General features: G+C 48.0%; 1 protein-coding gene across 11 annotated transcripts; it reads right to left on the bottom strand.

The window, feature by feature from the left end:
* Window positions 1–1,268: 1,268 nt before the first annotated feature.
* ITGA10 (integrin subunit alpha 10) lies at window positions 1,269–17,708 on the bottom strand. Of its 11 annotated transcripts, none has more exons than XR_011439259.1 (31): window positions 17,456–17,629; window positions 15,849–15,960; window positions 15,545–15,654; window positions 15,232–15,323; window positions 14,888–15,002; window positions 14,048–14,175; window positions 13,732–13,880; window positions 12,884–13,034; window positions 12,512–12,677; window positions 12,313–12,386; window positions 11,927–12,071; window positions 11,569–11,717; window positions 11,197–11,340; window positions 10,856–11,059; window positions 10,428–10,558; window positions 9,856–10,022; window positions 9,617–9,759; window positions 9,073–9,186; window positions 8,788–8,873; window positions 8,499–8,640; window positions 8,238–8,330; window positions 8,001–8,077; window positions 7,757–7,846; window positions 7,255–7,339; window positions 6,973–7,086; window positions 6,635–6,715; window positions 6,370–6,483; window positions 4,093–4,324; window positions 3,631–3,726; window positions 3,241–3,354; window positions 1,269–2,943 (listed from the first exon to the last, which is right to left on the bottom strand). XR_011439259.1 is itself a non-coding variant. In XM_014739919.2 (30 exons), exons 1-30 carry the CDS (start codon window positions 17,505–17,507, stop codon window positions 2,878–2,880), a joined length of 3,504 nt encoding a protein of 1,167 aa, XP_014595405.1. In that variant the 5' UTR covers window positions 17,508–17,708; the 3' UTR covers window positions 1,269–2,877. The 11 variants fall into 11 exon arrangements, 4 of the variants coding, with proteins under 4 accessions (XP_014595405.1, XP_023497068.1, XP_005610263.1 ...); XR_011439260.1 differs by having other exon boundaries at window positions 4,093–4,319; XR_011439257.1 differs by having other exon boundaries at window positions 4,093–4,275.
* Window positions 17,709–17,984: the final 276 nt, after the last annotated feature.

Below are 17,984 nucleotides of genomic sequence, written 5' to 3'. Positions count from 1 at the left end.
CCTATATGAGTACACTGAGGGCCATCATGGACTCCTCCTGCCATAAAATAACTCACCAGCTTGCCAGAGAATGATTGTCCCTGTCTAATAGGCCAGGCAGGCCACCATTCTCAGGTTAGGCAACAGAGGCAGAGACATGGTCTCTAGAAGGCCATTGCTTAAGTGCCCATGTTCCTTGAGGGTACTAGCAGAACCCTGGGTGTCTAACGAAATCCAATAGATTTGATTTCTACCATTAGAACCTTAAGTTAATTAGCTAATTATCACCTTAGTGGGCATGAGGGTTTATCTCAAAGGGGATGACGCACAGGATAAGATCTAGTAGGAGGAATCAATAGCACATAGAAGAAACAAATCTTCACGGTCTGTGAAGGGTCACCAGATCAGGAGTACCACCTAATGTTTCAATACCTTCATACCTTCTCACTTAGTCCTCACAACACATGGTAGCATAGATTACTTTATAGCAAAACATTTTTATAACAATAGTTACCATTTATTGAGTGCTTACTATATGCTCATTTTACTTGAATTATCTCATTTAGTCCTCACAACCCTAATAAGTTTATAGACAAGAAAGCCAAAATTAGAGAAGTTAAATCTGTCCAAGGTCAAACACATTTTAAGTGGTATAGCTTAGATTTAAACCCAAGTCTGTCTTCATTCTTTTTTTTTTTTTTTTTTTTTGGAAGATTAGCCCTGAGCTAACTACTGCCAATCCTCTTCTTTTTTCTGAGGAAGGCTGGCCCTGAGCTAACATCCGTGCCCATCTTTTTCTACTTTATACGTGGGATGCCTACCACAGCACGGCATGCCATGTGGTTGCCATGTCCGCACCCGGGATCCAAACTGGTGAACCCCAGGCCGCTGAGAAGCAGAACATGCAAACTTAACTGCTGTGCCACCGGGCCGGCTCCTGTCTTCATTCTTAATCACTGTACTATGCAGCCTCTTATTGCTATCTGAGCCTCAGGGTAGTTTTAACTTACCCAAGGCCACATAGCTAATAAATGGCAGACCTGGGATTTCAATCTAGGCCTACATGCTTTCCAAACCTACACATTTTACACTCTATGGTCACTTAAGTAGGTGAGGATTGCAGGAGGCTAGAGCACATCTCCAGTGGGAGAGTCACAGAAAACATTTCAAATGCTTCTTAACTTTGCCTTCCAGGGACTCAACTGTACAAGGTTTCAAGTGAACCAAGAATCCACCTCTCACCATTCCTGAGCAGTCCATATCTTAGGGAACTCAAACAGAGCCAGAAGTCGTTTGACACTGAACTTTATTTGTTCCGACCATCTGATATACTGTCCACCCTACTGGGAAACGGAGACAATGCCCTCTGCAAAAGACCAGAGACACGCCAAAATACACATTGCGGCCAGGCCTCAAGAACAGCCCTGGAGGACAGTTCTGTGGCTGCTAGTCAACTGCCAGGTCAGGTCTCCTCTCTTCTCAGCTCTAAATGGGTGCTGATTCTTCAAATGACTGTGAAAGCTGCACTTTGGAGACCAATAATTGACTTTGATATCCAAAGTCTTGATTACAAAGAAACATGAGTTACCCAGCTGTTGATGAGAATCCAGTTCTCTTTACTGGCCATGACCAAAAGATAGGAGTGGGGAGTCGGGGGTGGGTAAGGGAATCCAGAGAGAGAAATTAACTTGGGAATTTCCAGTAAACATAAGGTAAGGGCTGGCAAACTGATTCCATCAGAGAAGCCCTACAAGGTATGACTGGAGTTGCCCCAGAAACATGTTCCTAAGAGCTGTTTGTACTACCCAGAAACATTTTCCTAAGAGCTGTTTGTACTACACAACCAGTGCTGAGCAAGGGCTTGTTCCCCAGAGACCTCCTACCACCCCCTTTGGCTTCTTCCTTAAGGCAGACTCTACTCATTCAGACCCTATGGGCTGCTGCTTCCCAAAGCTGATAAGGTGAAAGGGTTTCCCACCATCAAGCAGCAATCCTCTCCCTTCTCTCTAGTTTCTATAAGGAGGCCCCAAAGAGGGCTCAAGAGTGAATGAGGCCTGAGAGAGGAGAAACACTGCCGGGAGTATCCAGCCTTCTCTGCTATTCCAGCTCTAGCCACCCGGGGGCCCCTGGCTCCAGAGAATCAGGCACCCGGCCCTGGCTTTGCTCCCAGGGAAGGCTTCAAGTTGAGAAACCTATGTCCAGCACGCCTGGGGCTGCTCTGTTTCACCAGCACCTGAGGGCGGGCAAGTACACCACGAAGTCTCAGGTTTCAGGGGGATGGCAGTTGCCTGTCTGAAGGCTTCTCTGTTCCTTGGAATTGTACAGAATGTCTCTTGTGGCTTTTCCTCCTCCCTCCTTTTTTCCTGTTGACTCTCCTCATCCGGCTCTCTGAATCACCAGACTCCACAGGAAAGCAGCAGATGTTGACTTTACTTCTTTGAAGCCAACATCAGCTCCCTCCCGTGGAGTGGGGCACGGGCAGGAAGGTGAGAGGCGGGGAATAGAGGATGATAACCCTCATCCTTTCCAAATTGTGAGGGAGGAGGTAGAGGGAATCTGAAAGGAGTCAGGGACCTACGCAAAAAAATTCTTGATTCCTGGGGATAGGGAAGAAAGGGCCCCAAACCAGGCCTCAATGTTGGCTGTAGAACCAGGATCATGAGGAGGGAAACACAGTGTAGGAGTGTTCCCGGTTTTGGTGCCAGGCCTTCTTGTCTGAGGTAAGGCCTCCTCTCTTGCCACCAGCATCCTCATGACTCAAAAGTCAAGTCAGGCTGCAGGTCTGGGGAGATAGTCCAGAGGCTTCTTCTTGTCCCATCTGAGCCCCCAAACCTCTGCTCTTACGTAAGTCTTTTAGAGAAGCTGCCAGGGAAGCCTTTCTAGGGCTTTATCCTACATTCATTGCTCCAATTTCTCTTCTCTTTTTTCTTCCTTGGGGATCTTCTTACGGGCAAAAAAGCCAAGCTGTAGAGGAAGAGATAAGAGTCATCACCAAACGCCCTGCCTAGGGACCTTGCCAACAGCCCTGAGACATATCCGAAGCCTTCATTTTTGCTCTGCTGCCAAAAATGAGATTCAAATTTATTTTCTTTGGCTTAGTTTAATTCGACCAACATTTGCAGAGTACAGTGAAGGAGACCCAGTCATGACACCCACAGCCTGCTTAGCTGCCCAGCACAAATCCAGTTCTCCATGCTATCATCAAGGATCCCTCAACTTGTGGGCGCCATATCCCATACTCCCCACTAAAGCAGTGCTTACCTTCCAAAGGCAGAAGACAAGGAGAGCAAGCAGGAGCAGCCCTCCCAGGACACTACCAATGAGGATCCACAGGGAGATGAGAACAGGGCGGGTCTGAATCACCTCCAGGAGGCTCTGTATGGGGATTAGAGTTATTTTTTACTGGCACCCTTTCACCCAGCTAGGCTCTCCCCACATTATAGCAAAGCCAGCCTCAAAATGAAAGAACAAAAGAAAAGAAACTGAAGCAAGAATGGAGGCAGTGGGACCACTGCATCCTGATTTAGCGCTTCTGAGTTACTAGCTGTTGCCTAGTGAAGATGTCTCAGTTCTGAAAAAGCCCACAGGTGCCCTTACCCCATCCCCACCCTTATTAGTTTCACAGTTCTCAAACTCAGTCTCCAGCCCCACCTCACTCCAACGGGAGGCTTCAGTCAGCTGTAGGACACTGCCCTCCTCAGTTCCCAGCTCAAAGGTGCTCACCACTGTCAAAGATTTGAATTTGGCCTGTGGACAAGTGGATGGCAAGACATTTAAAGTGAGCCATCATAAGGGAAACAACAGAAAAGAGAAACAAATGAGACTACATCAAACTAAAAAGCTTGTGCACAGCAAAGGAAACCATCAACAAAACAAAAAGACAAGCTAACAACTGGGAGAAGATATTTGCAAACCATATATCAGATAAGGGGTTAACATCCACAATATACAAAGAACTCATACATCTCAACAACAAAAAGCTAACAACCCAACTAAAAAGTGGGCAAAAGATCTGAACAGACATTTCTTCAAAGAAGATATACACATGGCCAACAGACACATGAAAAGATGTTCAACATCATTAACTATCAGGGAAATGCAAATCAAAATTACAATGAGAGGGCCGGCCCGGTGGCACAGTGGTTAAGTTCGCATGTTCCGCTTCTCAGCAGCCCAGAGTTCGCTGGTTCGGATCCCGGGTGCGGACATGGCACCACTTGGCAAAAGCCATGCTGTGGTAGGTATCCCACGTATAAAGTAGAGGAAGATGGGCACAGATGTTAGCTCAGGGCCAGGCTTCCTCAGCGAAAAGAGGAGGATTGGCAGTAGTTAGCTCAGGGCTAATCTTCCTCAAAAACAAAAAAAATAAAACTACAATGAGGTACCGCGTCAGAATGGCCATAATTAACAAGACTGGAAACAATAAGTGTTGGAGAGGATGTGGAGAGAAGGCAACCCTCATACACTGCTGGTGGGAGTGCAAACTGGTGCAGCCACTATAGAAAACAGTATGGAGGGAATTTACTGAGAAAATTAAGAATAGATCTATCATATGATCCAGGTATTCCACTGCTGGATATTTATCCAAAGAACTTGAAAACACAAATGCATAAAGATACATGCACTCCTATGTTCATCACAGCATTATTCACAATATCCAACACTTGGAAGCAACCTAGGTGCCCATCAAGCAATGAATGGATAAAGAAGATGTGTTATATATACACAATGGAATACTACTCAGCCATAAGAAATGATGAAATCCGGCCATCTGTGACAACATGAATGGACCTTGAGGGTATTATGCTAAGTGAAACAAGTCAGAGGGAGAAAGTCAAATACCATATGCTCTCACTCATAAGTAGAAGACTAAAACAAAGACAAACACAGAGCAACAGAGATTGGATTAGTGGTCACCAGAGGGGAGGGGCAGGGGAGGAAGGAGAAAGGGGTGATTAAGCACGTGTGTGGGGATGGATTATAATTGGTCTTTGGGTGGTGAACATGATGTAATTTACACATAATTCGAAATATATTACGATGTACACCTGAAAGTTATATGATGTTATAAACCAATGTTACTGCAATAAAACATAAATTAAAAAAATAATAAAGTGAGCCATCATCAGGTGGTACAGCTCTTTGAGGCCCAACAGCAAAGATGAAGCTGAGAGGCACAACTTCTAGGACCCTCAAGACCAGAAGAAAAGGTTGGAGACTAATGGGGAAAGAGAGGAAGAGTAATAGATGGAAAGCCTCTGGCCCTTCGTATATGCTGTTTGCTCTACCTGAAATATATTCAACTCCCCTTTCTTTGGATAACCCCTACCCCTCATTTAGGTTGAAGTTTAGATGTCATCCCCTCTGGGAATTAGGGAGGTGTTTCCTCCTAACCCCACCATTCTGGATCAGATTAGAACGTTCTATTTATTTCTCTACCTTTCACCACTGAGGTGAGAAATCCTTGAGGTCAAGGGCTATGTCTTACTAATTTATGTGTCCCTCGTGCCTGGTGCCTAGCACAATGCCAAGTACATAGTGGTTTCTCAATAAATCTTTGTTGAAAGAATAAATGAATAAAAAAGGAGATACCAAAGAGAGATAAAGAGAACCAGACTTAGAAAGGGATGGTTGGTCAGATTTAACTTCCCTAACACATATGCCTACATCCCAAGGATCTTATGTTATTCAAAGTAGATGGTACACAGGAAAGCACAATATAAACCCCTAATACTAAATAGCTGTCATAATTAGGATGTAATTTCCCCGCTCAGGAACTCACAAACTCCTGACTATCTATCATATTAAGTCCAATTTCATCTCCCTAGCTTTAGAGAATTTTCATAATCTAGATCCTCTCAACTACACAATCTTACTTCCCACTAACCTCTAATACATACACTGCATGTAATATCAACTATTTATTCATTCATTTAACAAAAATGTATTAAGTCACTACAATGAGTTAGGCATGGTGCTAAATGTTGGGGATATTCTCCTCAGTGTCTACCTAATACAGAGCCTCTTATATATAGTAGGCACTTGGATTATTCATTGATTGAATTTACGTATGCTATAAATGTTAATTGATTATTGATACAGCACTAAGGGATGATAAAAGGAGGAAAATACAAGGATAATAACTAGTTTTTAATGAGTCTATCTCACCATTCATTTATTCTTTACAACAACCCCATAAAGTAGATATTCTCTTCCTTGTTTTAGAGATGAGGTGAAAGAAGCTTAAAGAGATAAAACAACTTGCTCAAGGTCCAACAGCTAGTAGGAGACAAAGCCAGAATTTTAACATGGGTCTGTCTACCTCCAAAGCCTATGCTAAAGTTCCAGATAGGAGCAGGAGGGGAGAGTAGTAGAAAAGAAAAGATTTACCCTCCGGAAAAATTCATTGTGAACCAGCCTTAGTAGTCCAACAGAGACCTCGGTCCCCTTTGCCAGCCGCCCAAGGTGGCACCTCACAACTTGACACCGAGTATTGCTCCCATTCTACCAAAAGAGAAAGAACGATCAAGACCCTGAGATGGAAAGATCCCGGCCTCCCCACTCCAGGCTCTGGTCCCAACCCCAAGGCTCCAAATTCTACTGCCCCCACCCCTGCATCCCACTCTGGACACCTTCACCTTCTTGTGACTCATACCAGTCTGCTTGTGTGCTGAAGCTCCTCTGGATGCAAAGGGGGTCCTGGAGGCTCAGTTAGGTTGTGCACTGTGCAGCTTGCCTAGAGGAATATTCAACTTAAGGGACCTTCTCGATGGTGAGAGGCTAGCCACTCCAGGCTGAGCAGGAGCATACTCCCTACACTCTTGTAGTTCTTCTCTGGGTAATCCCTTTCTTTCTTCTAAAAGAAGCCACATATGTAAAAGAAAGGTCCCCCAGGGGAAGGAGCCCTGAGAGCAGTGATCCAGCAGATAGGGAGCTGGGTGAGTCTACCAGATCAAGGTGGCAGGGTTCCACATACCCCTAGCCCAGACTCACATTGTTACTGATGACTTGAGACAGTGACAGGAAGTAATTGCCCCCATGGGCCACAGCTGGAAGGAGGGCTGAGATGATGAGGCCGCTGATCACATAGCAGCCCAGGTTCTGAACCTAAGAGGCAGATTGGAATGGGAAGAGGTGGGAGACAAAAGAAGACTCTTCCTCATCTATTCCCCTTTATCCTGGATACCACCGAAATCTAAAAGAGACTCTTCCCATCCTTTTTCCAGGACTCCTCTCCCTCCCCTTGCTCATGCCAAGGCCCCTCTAGCTTCTCACCCTAAGAGTAGTTTTGAATTCGGGGCCAGGACCCACTGGAAGGGTCCCATATGGGTGAACCTCATAGCGGTGTAGAGTAGACTCACTGCGTGAACACCAAGTCAGGAAGTACATGGTCACAGCCATGACATAGACCCAGGGACACAAGATCAGCACACAGACATGGATTCAGGGAAGGCAGAGCCAGCACATGGATAGAAATGGGACATGACATAGACTCAGTACAAACTTTATGGCCACATCCCATATCCCTTCACCCCAGCTCCAATCCCCAGGGCCCAGCAAAGCCCTCTACCTAGGATGTATAGGTATACCTATGCATAGGAAAGTAAGATGTTTAAAAGAGAAGGTTCAACATGAGTGGGACTGAGGGCAAAAAGATGAAGCAGCCCCAAGGGTTTGAGTTTTGGGGAAGACTGAAGCACTTGGAGGGAGAGGAAGGAAACATAAGGAGTATGAGTCTAGGGTCAGAACAGGGTCCCAGCAAGGAGCTGAGCCATACCTAGAGAATAGGAGGTGAGGCTCATATTGGATGTAGGCTGAAGTCTGGGCTGTGTTGTCTTGAAGGGTCCCATTTCTCTCCAGGCTGTTGCTGTGGGGTCAGAGAGAGAGGCTCACATCCCAGCCCTGTCTCAATCACCCCTCTCTGGAGTAGAGGAGTCAATACTGTATACAATCCATCCCCATCCCCTTTCCCACCAAGACCCAAAAGGAGAGGGCTGGGAGTAAGTTCCCTTTTTTCTCACCTGGTGGCAGTCAGCCTCACAAGGACCTGGCTTAGGAGGGAGGAGCAGCTAAACTCAAACTCTAGCTGAAAAGTCACCTAAGGGTAGGAGACATGGGGTCATGGTAGATTCCTCTTCATGGGGCAACTACAGTGGAACAGGAGCCCTATGTGTGCCTTCTTCCCTAAACTCCCAGGCCCCAGAGATTCCAGCCCCTGCTCTCTCAGAGCCCCTTTCTCATTCTGGGCCCCAACTTACCTTGGCTCCAGTCTGAAAGACAGGATGCCCCACACTGCAGAGCCGGGCATGAGAGGAAGGAGCTGTACATTCCACCTTCACTGGGCTGTCCCTCTGAGAGCAGAGGAATGGGGGTGGAGGCTGGAGCTAGGGCTGCAACTGCTCTCCTGCCCATAGCCTTTAAACACTGAGCCTTTCTCTAGAACCCCTCGCAGGGGAGGCCAATACCCCCTCTTCTTCCTCCTTCCTTGACTCATCCCAAATCCCCTCCCCTAAGGGCACCTGAGGAGTGAAACTGGCCAGGTGGAGGTTTCTAGAGAAGCTGAGACTCAGGCTAGTGTTGTACGCATTTTCCTTTCTGTTCTCCAGAGCTGCTGACACCAGCACTTTCTGCCGACCGCCTCGAACCATGAACGGGTCCTTCCTAGGAGTGGTGGATAAGGGAGAGCCCAGGAGTTGAAGGGGTGCCAAAAGCCTCACTTCTGTTTTCCTGAGCAAGAGACAACCCTCCAAGTCCCTTCCAGTCTGTCTAAGGTGTCACCCTGGTTTGGCCAGTTCATGTCCATCCCACCTGGAGCCTCTGATGTCCATATTAACCCGAAGCACCAGGTCTGTGATACATTCATTATCAGGGCCACAATCCTTTGAGAAAGGCACCTAGAGGAAAGAGAAGGGGCTGAGGGTGAGAGGAATGCAAGGAGAAAGGAATAGAATTAAGGGAAAAGTGAAAAGAGAAGAGTGGGTGCTCAGGCCAGATTTCACCAGGATCTCATGTCTCCTCCTTCCCCTTCCTCTTGAATTCATTGAGAAGGACAGTGTGGGACCCAGTGGCAGAGCAGGGTTTGGCACTGCTGACCAGCTTTTGTATGGAGGTAAATGAGGCCTCATCCAGCACAGGTCCTGGCTTTGTGGTGTTGTCCAAAGCAAAAGTCACAGTCAAAGCCACTGGCCGGAGGTAATCTGATGTATCCTGAGGGAAACCAGAGTCAAGGATCATGGGGACCCAGGGTTAAGGGTACAACCCAGGCCCCTGGCAGAACGTGATAATTACAGTGATCATTTACTGGGCACTTTCTGTGTGCTGCACACTGTCCTAAGGTTTTATCAATAAAATTACATTTAATTCCAATACAACTTCAATGACGTAGTAATTACTACTATTATCCCCTCTTTGCAGGCAAGGAAACTGAGGTTTGCAGGTTATATGTGACTTGCCAGAGTTCACAGGTGGTAAGAGGCAGAGCTGAGATTCAAACCCAGATCAGCCTGATTCCAAAGTCTGAACTTTCTCACTTTCCTGGCTTCAGCTTTCTTGCCCATCCAGCAGAAATTCCCTCTCTGATCCAGCCTTCCCCTCACTCCCAGCCCCTGATGCAAAGCAGTTCCTGTCCCCTCCTCACCAGCACATGGAAGTGCAGCTGCTCACAAGTGACATTCCCCACACTGAGCCGGAGCCTCCGAGAAGACAGCCTCTGGCCAGAGCCATCAAACGCTGCACGTGCCCCAGCTGTCCACTCATCCAGTGATGCTGTGAACCGCATATCTGAATGGGGCAGGCAAGATTGAGGGTGGAGAGGGGTCCAGAGACCAAGGCAGGCAAGGAGTTGAGAGTTGCTTACGATGCACTCTAGTCACTTACAAAATCGGCGATCCCAGTGGCCAGGAGTGCGGGAGGTCACTTGGAAGCAAAGGGCTGCAGATAGGCAAGCTGCCTCCTGACCTCGACGCCTGCAGTCCCTCTGAACCACACTGATGGCTGGTGGGGTCACATCTAGTGTAGGGGCCAGGTGGACAATGGGCCGCGAGCTGGGAACAGGGTGGGAAAGAAATTCTAACAGTAGGAGAAAAGCCCTTTGAGAAAGGCAGTTCCCAGTGTTTCCCTCCCTGAGGTCAAAGGAAAGAATGAGGGGCTAGATGCCCTTGTGTCAAGCTCCCCTGGACCTTCTGACAAAAGTAAGATAATAGCTAACATTTAATAAGCACTTGCCATGTGCTAGGCACTGTGTTAAGATCTTTACATGGATTATCACATTTAATCCTTACAACAAGCCAGTAAGGTAGTTACTACTATAATCTCCATTTTATAAATTAGGAAACTGAGGCACAGAATAAGTTGATCAAAAAATCCAAATCTAAGTCTGTGACTCCAAGGCCCTTGCTTTTAACAGCTATGCTATGCTGTCCATTGCTACCTGAGCTGGCACCACTCACCTGAGCAGGATGGCTGCCCCTTGGGCACCCACAGCCACATCTACCAGGTCATCTCCATCCAGATCTAGCCGGCCATCTACACTTCGGCCAAAGTAGCTAAGGGTCTGTGGCATGGAGATCGCAGCAATCCGCTGAGAGGAAGAGAGGGGAGACTGAGCAGGGACACACACGCCTGGTTTCCCAGACCTCCCACCTGGCTCTTTCTAATTCTCCCATTAGGCATGGGAAGGAATAAGAGAAACTTGCTTGCGTTCAGGAGTCTATAGTACAGCAACCTGTATCCTACCCACCACCTCACTTTTCGCCTACTGATTAAAAAGCACTTGTTCAGTTTGGGTCTCAAGACCAGGGGACCATTGATAAGCAAAGGGCACACCTCCCTTCCCCTTCTTCCTACTATGCCCCTGCTTTTTCTGGGCACTCCTGACCTGGGCAGGACGGGGCTTGACTCCACTCTGAGTTCCATGATATAGGTACAGTGCTCCATGGTGCCCATCCTCCAGGGGGGCCCCCACAGCCACATCAGCAAAACCATCTTGGTTCAGATCAGGAAGGGCACCCATGGCAAAGCCAAACCGAGCATCTTGGGGGGGCTCTGGCTGAAGTGTTCCCTGGAGTGTCAGCAAGGACTGCTGATGGAAGTGGGGAGAAGACAGAAGATGCTGATCTCACAGTTCCCAACCTCTCAGCCAGCCCTCAAATGTATGTGCCTCCCCTCCCTCCCTCTACCTTCTACAAACAAGTTCTAGAGGATCCCAGCAAGACTTACCTGGCCCACTAGATACACATAAACACGTCCTGTCTCTTTGTTCTGGGGTCCCAGGAACATGGGGGCAGCCACAAGTAAGACATCAGTTGTTCCATCCCCATCCATATCCAATGGGCAGAGCTCACTGCCAAAGTACGAGCCAATCTGGGGAGTGGTGTGTAGTAGTGACCCCAGAGAAAAGAGAAGGTGATTGTGGACAAGTGGGAAGCACCCACCAGCCTGCCAATCTGGACCTCACACCCTTGACGGACGCTGCCAATAGGAATTCAGCACAGACTTTTCAGGCCCCTCTCTTGCCCCTTCACCCTCTTGCCCCACAGCCTGGAGGTCCCTCAGGATCCAAGAATCCCACCTCTCCCTTGGATGCCATACCTGCTCCCCCTGTAGGCTCTGGGCGACCCTCATAGCCCCATCTTTCTTAAGCTGGAAGGCGATGACCTTTCCTCGATGTCTAAACCGAGGAGCCCCTGAGAGAAAGAAGCGGCGTCCGCCCCGCAAGAGCATGGAGGAAACAGAGTAACCTAGAAGTGGGCAAGGAATCAGAGGTAAAAGGGAAAGAAGATGGGGTCAGTGGAAGAGTTCCCTAAAGGCACAGAAGGAGGTCCCAAGGAAAGTTGCAGGAGATTAGTGAGAAACTACATGAGTTAAGAGAGAGTACCTCATCCCCTCTACTGGGGAAGCATTTCCCCCACTCCCACCCCCTAATCCTCTGCAACTCTCCGCTACTCACCCAGGTAGGCAGCATGGTTCTGCAATGCAGGGGGGAACTCATCCTCCAGGGCCGTTCGTGAGGGAAAAATGCGGTGACCTTCTTCAAGCCATAGCACTGAGCCCCCCCAGTCATAGGCCCCTACCATACCAAAGAGAATCCCATCCTGTAGGGCAGAACCAGATGGGATCACTGAAAAGAGAGTGGAGAATAAGGAGAAAACATCTCTAGGAATGAGAGGGTCACTGAGGATATGCTGGGGTCAGTTGGAAAGGCATGGGAAGGTCAGCATGGACATTAGTTAAAGGAGGAATCTAGAGAAGCCCTGGGGTTGAAGTTGTCTGAGTCAGATGTTGGAAGGAGTCAGAGGTTGAAAGAGGTCACGGAGGGGTCAGATTCTGTCCAACCTTTAGTCGATGAGTAGAAAAACCAATCTGAGACATTTCCAGCCCAAAGGAGCTTTCATTTTCTCCATGGGACCCTTGAGCATGAGAAAATATCAAGGCTATAATAGGGAAGACAGTTCCCCCTTTGACCTACTGAACTCACTCCAGAACCCCACCTGCACTTCCTTCTACCCTCCAGTTTCTCCAGGGTAATCATTACCCTCAAGGCCAAAAATCCGGTCTCCTAGTGCATCCACAATGTCAGTCAATGCAGCTTCATCTGTAACATTGAAGAAGAATCTCTCATCTGGATCACTGGCAATGGCTCTGATTTCCCGCAGGAAAGAACTTGGGTCTCGCTGCCGCCGGAGGTAGTGACCAAGGACCTAGTATCAGGAGATCAAGGTGGGGTCTGTTAGCTGTGTGGAGTGAGATGTCAGAGCTGGTACAGAACACAGCCAACTAAAGTGAAGGAAAGGAAATATGGCTGACTTCTGGGAAGCAGTTAATGCTCATTTCCCTGAGGTTCCCACTCCTCAATGTCACAGTCCCCACCCCCTTCCATCTTTCCAGATCCAGGGTAGATTCTCACTGCAATCCCATAGCGTGTCACTCTTCCAGCCTCACAGGCCTTTAGTGCTGTGGGAAGCTCCTCTCCATCATGTGATTCTCCATCAGTGACAACCACCAGTAGCCTGGCAGCCTCTGGTCGGCCCCCATGGGACTGACTGAATCCTTCTGTGCTGAGAAAAGAGAGAAAGGAGTGAGATGTGACCAAATGTATGCAGATACATGCACACGCACACACACACACGCACGCACACACAGGACTCAACACTGTCAGCAGTTCACTGAGGTCAGACATCTTGCCTTTTTAGTCCGTCTCCCCAACAGTGTCTAGCATGGACACTGGCATACAGTAAGAGCTCAAGTGTTTGAATGTCATAGAACATAGAGAGTGGCAAATAACTATAAATAAGTAGCAAATAAGTATAAAATCCATTCATTTATAGTCTTATTCAGCAAATATTACATTTGGGAGGATAAATATTAAGGGAATGTAGAACAAAGGAGAATGACCAGGTCAGGGGAGTCTTCCTAGAGATAAGTTTTGAATCACATTTGGAAAGTAGGCTAGGACATGAGTGGTGGAAAGCCTGAGTACCAAGATCAAAGTGGGAATGAAGCAATAGAGAGTTCTGTCTGCAGAGATAAATAAAGCAGAAATATGGAGAGACACAGACATAGATTCTTTGTGGAAATGCGTTGAGAGAGAGTGCAATGACAGCCAACTTAGTATTCCCCGACCCACCTCTAGTTTGGACACAAAGATAAGGAAGCAAAACATCTTGGGATGTAAACACTGCACTCCAAACCCTCCCATAACCCTTCTAGGCCCTCCTCACTCAGGCCTCCCACACTCCCCTCCCAATGCCTCACCAGGCCACCATTATTGCTTGGGCAGTCTTTGTTTCTCGTCCCTCCCGCCGACTCAGGTTCCTTGCTGCTCTCACCACTTCTTCCTTGGTTCGGAAATCTCCCAGGGACCACTCATGTACAGGGCTCTCCCCATACTGTACCAGTCCCACCTGAGAATAAAGTGTGCATTCAAATGGAAGGTGTGGTTGTAGGGGGAGAAGAAAATATGTAAAGGAGGGGAGAAGAGCACCAGGATACTACTGAAGACACTACCTACATTTATCTCCTCTCTCTCTGTCTCTTCCCCTCCAAGCCCACCCATATTGCCTTCTCTTACCTGTATTTGCTCTGGGTCAATAAACAGTCTCCCTACCAGTCTTCGTAGGAAAGTCCGAACTTCAGACCAGGGATAGATGCTGTTGGACCCATCCAAGACGATGACAACATCCATGTATGTGGGGCAGCCTAGGAGGAGGGTATGGTGATGGGGAACAGAGGAGTATAAGAATACTGGGCATGGGGGCAATAAGGGAAGAGGTCACAGGACAGCACATTCAATTCTAACATTTATTAGGGACTTCTGACATATAAAGAAGGTAGTGTGCCAGACCCTGGGTAAATATAGAAATGAATAAAAGAGGATATGGGCATACATACAACTTACTGAAAAAAACAAAGAAAAAGGAATTAAGCACTAGGCAGAAACAATACCAGTCTATGCTGTGGGAGGACAAGAGAGGGTCAGTTCTGATGGTAGGCAATCAAAGGAGGCAGCAACTGAGAAGATACTGAGGACTGAAGATGTTTGAGGAGAGGAGAATACAAGGAAAGGTATTTGGGGGGAGAATGGTTTAAACAAAAGGAGATGGAGGTATAAAAATAGATGACACATAGGAGAATGTTAAGGTGAATGCTATGGGCAAGGTGCAGGGTGTGGAGGGATATAGTGAGAATTGAGTTTTTGAAGTTGGTTAGATCAGTTCATGGAGTCTTGATCCCCTGGTAAAGAGTCTGAATACTAATCTGTTAGTAAACCTGGAGATTTTGCAGGCATATTAGGTAGCAATGAAGATAGCCATGCAGGCCCCCTGTCAAGCATCATACCCTGTTGCCCCATTTTTTCCCACCCTGCACCCCATTCTGGGGACTGAGTCCTCAGTCCTTTCCTCTGGCTCACGTTGTGCGGTGGGTGCCAGGCTTCCCTGCAGCTGGAAAGAAGCATCTACACGGGCACATATCCCAGAACTGAAGACAGAGGAGCCGCAAGCACGAGACCAGAGAGGGGCACAAGCCTATGAATGGGTGGGGGGAATAGTTATTCCTAGGCTTGGGAGGGAATATGCTCACCCTCAGAATATGCTCCTGGTCAAAGGAGGCATTGAGACCACTCCCTGAGATTCCTCTCCTTGCTTTCTAAGGTTTTAACTCCTTGACCCCCCAACAAACACCAATTACCCTTCTATACTGCTATTTTCTCTGCCATGAACTTTCAGGGACCCCTCCCCCCTTTCTTTAGCTTACCATGAATCCCCCATCACCATCTGTCTCTAGTAGAGACATCCCCAGGTGCATATTCACAGCAGGACGAGATGAATTTCCCAGTGGATAGTCACCTGGGTTGGGGGGAGGGAGGAGGGAAAGAACGAGATCACGGGGCCACAGATGATGGGGTGCTTAAGTTCAGGGTGATTTTGGAAGAGGATGAGAAGAGATCAGGATCAAGTCAGGGATGGGCAGTGTGTGAGATAAAGGGGTGACGAAGGTGAGCAAAGGGGTCAAAGCTACTAGTACCTCAAGGTTAGGGGTTAAGAGGAAGAATGAGGCATCTTCTTACCCAAGTGGCCCTTGGCACATGGCGCATTGTGGGAGCCCCCTACAGGGCAGCGATAAATGTCCCCCCTTCGGTTGCCTGAAGGCCCATCCCAGGGGGCACCCACCAGCATCCTAGGAGGAGGACATGAATATAAGCATAGTGTGAATATGACCCTTGAGATAGGCCAGAGGGGAAGCACATGGAGGTGGCAAGTCTAGAGTCCCAGCCACTTTCAAAAGAGCAGATTAGATTCCCATCTACCCTGCCTCCCCTTTAACAGCTCTATCACAGTCCCAATCCCACAGCCCTCTGGCTTCCTCCTCACCATCGTCGTCCACCTCCAACATGTTGTAAGACACTGTATCCAAATTCAGCCGTGGGTGGCCCTGGGAATAGGCGTGGGCGATGCACGTCCAGGTTAAAGGGGAAACAGAGACCTGGGGGGCCAGGACCGTAAGGTTAGTAAGAAGCAGTCAAAGAAGCTAATGAATGCCTACAGAAGCACAAGAGAGAAGCCACGAAGGAAACATTTTCATCTCAGTCTATCTCCCTACTTCTTACTCATAAACTGTCCTGGCCTCTGTCAATGTCATGTACTCAGAGATCCAAGTGAAGATGATCTCCTTCCTGTGTTTGGGTCCAGACGTCTAACTGCGGTCCTCTGCCATGCCAGTGCACAGCTGTATTTTCACTCCCACCTCTGAAATCTCATTTACAGACATGTCTGGAAGGGTCAAGTTCCTCTTTTCCACATCATTCCTCCTACACATCCTCCTCCACGAGCTGTGAGAGTCAAAAGATGGAGAATGCCTTGCTGCAGCCCCAGAACAACTACTTCCAAACTCTCCCCAAACTCAGGACCACGGGGAGATCAAGAGGAGGCTAGGGAGCACTGCATGTCTGGGTCTCCTTCTCTTTCTACCTCTTCTTGACTCCCAGTGTCATTGTTAGACTCACTGTCTTTCTCCAATGTCTAGGTCTCTTGTTGATTCCAGCCCTGGAAACCTCAGTGGTAATTAACTGGGTGGGGCCCCTTGCCTGCCCACACATATGGTTTGCCATCCATCCTTACCAAGGGTCCCGTCACCCCAAAGTTTTCCACAACCGACTTCCTTTCTAACTCACCCACCCTCCCAACTGCCCCCTGCCTACCTGCATTTCTTCTTTATCTCTCAGCCCAATTCAAAGACCCCCCAATCATGTCCTGGCTGATTCTTCCCTCCCAACCCCAATCCCTTTAAAATCAGAGCTGGTATTTTAGGAAGAGAAGATTACAGGGCACTGATGAGAAAAAATTCCAGGCCTCTTGTCCCTCCCATGGTTTTTTCCCTGACTGTGCCTTGCTCCCGCCTTTCAAGCAGCCCCCTCTTGGGCCACTGCCACCAATGACTATAGCTCTGTCTCAAACCATGCTCATTTTCAGAAAGGTATTTTGTATGTGAGCCTTTTTGCATCCAGGAAACTGGCAGGGCTGTATAACCAGGAGCTGTAGTTCATTGCTTAGATAAACCCAGAGTTCTGACCACACAGTTAGTTAATTACGCCTCAAGACCCAGAGACCACCAAGGGTAGGGAGAAGTAGGGAGGGGGATAATAGGAATCAGACTAGCCATGTGGAAGGTCACATCATGTTTCTTTTTTGGTCCCCTCACTCCTCCAGGGCTTAGGACAAGGGTGGTAAATAATTGAATACAAATCTTACACAAGGCCCTGCCAGTCTCAACATTGAAGCAGTCATAAGTTGGGCATAAGAATGCAATCAGGCCACCCCACGTACCCACCCCCCCCAACACGCATGCACACACTAGAAATGTAGAATCAGTATTAACCTCTTACCCTAATTCCCAAAGAATTTTAACCCTAACGTCCCAATGCCAAACAATACAAACATCTTCCATTCCCACCAGAAACCAAGAAGTTAACCTCCCTCACCTGTCAGGAACATCAGGAGCAAGAACAGGTGAGGGATGAGGGGGAGCTCCATGCTTGGGTGTTCTCTGTCCGTATGAGAAGTCCTCTGTCCATGTGAGAAGTCCTCTGTGCTCTGTCCCTCTCCTTTTCTGTTTTCTTTACTTTCCCTCCCATCCTGCCCCCTCCCACTGGCAGCTAAAAATAAAGTTGGAAGGAATGGGAGGAGTGATGGTGGGGAACTGTGGGGAGCCCCAGACCAAGGAAAGGAGGACTGACGATCTTAGCCTACTTCTGTGCCTTGGTGCTGCCCCCTGGAGGCATTATCTCAATTTCCAAAGAGAACACAATTCTTCACCCTTTCTGCAGTTTCTCTCTTCCTTTCTCTCTGTCCTTCGCTGTTGCCAGGCAATAACGCTTTCCTTGGGTGTGGAACAGAAGGTAGGAGTGGGAGATAGATCCTTTTAACTTTCTAACCTTATTTATCTCAACCTGGGATATGGAAAATGAAAGAGTTGATAACAGTGATATCATTTCCCAAACCAACCAAGGG

The sequence above is a fragment of the Equus caballus genome, chromosome 5 (genome assembly GCF_041296265.1).
Source record: "Equus caballus isolate H_3958 breed thoroughbred chromosome 5, TB-T2T, whole genome shotgun sequence".
Taxonomy (NCBI): Eukaryota; Metazoa; Chordata; class Mammalia; order Perissodactyla; family Equidae; genus Equus; species Equus caballus.
Note: the sequence above shows the minus strand (reverse complement) of the source record. Positions and strands in the feature narration are given on the sequence as shown.

What these genes read in the sequence shown, in the direction of transcription:
- ITGA10 (XM_014739919.2), bottom strand. Translation starts at nt 17,507, where the DNA reads ATGGAGCTCCCCCTCATCCCTCACCTGTTCTTGCTCCTGATGTTCCTG. An exon ending in GCTCCTGATGTTCCTGACAG is followed by an intron (nt 15,961 to 17,455) that starts GTGAGGGAGGTT and finishes CTGGCCCCCCAG; the next exon opens with GTCTCTGTTTCCCCTTTAAC. An exon ending in GTGAGGCTGACTGCCACCAG is followed by an intron (nt 7,847 to 8,000) that starts GTGAGAAAAAAG and finishes CTGACCCCACAG; the next exon opens with CAACAGCCTGGAGAGAAATG.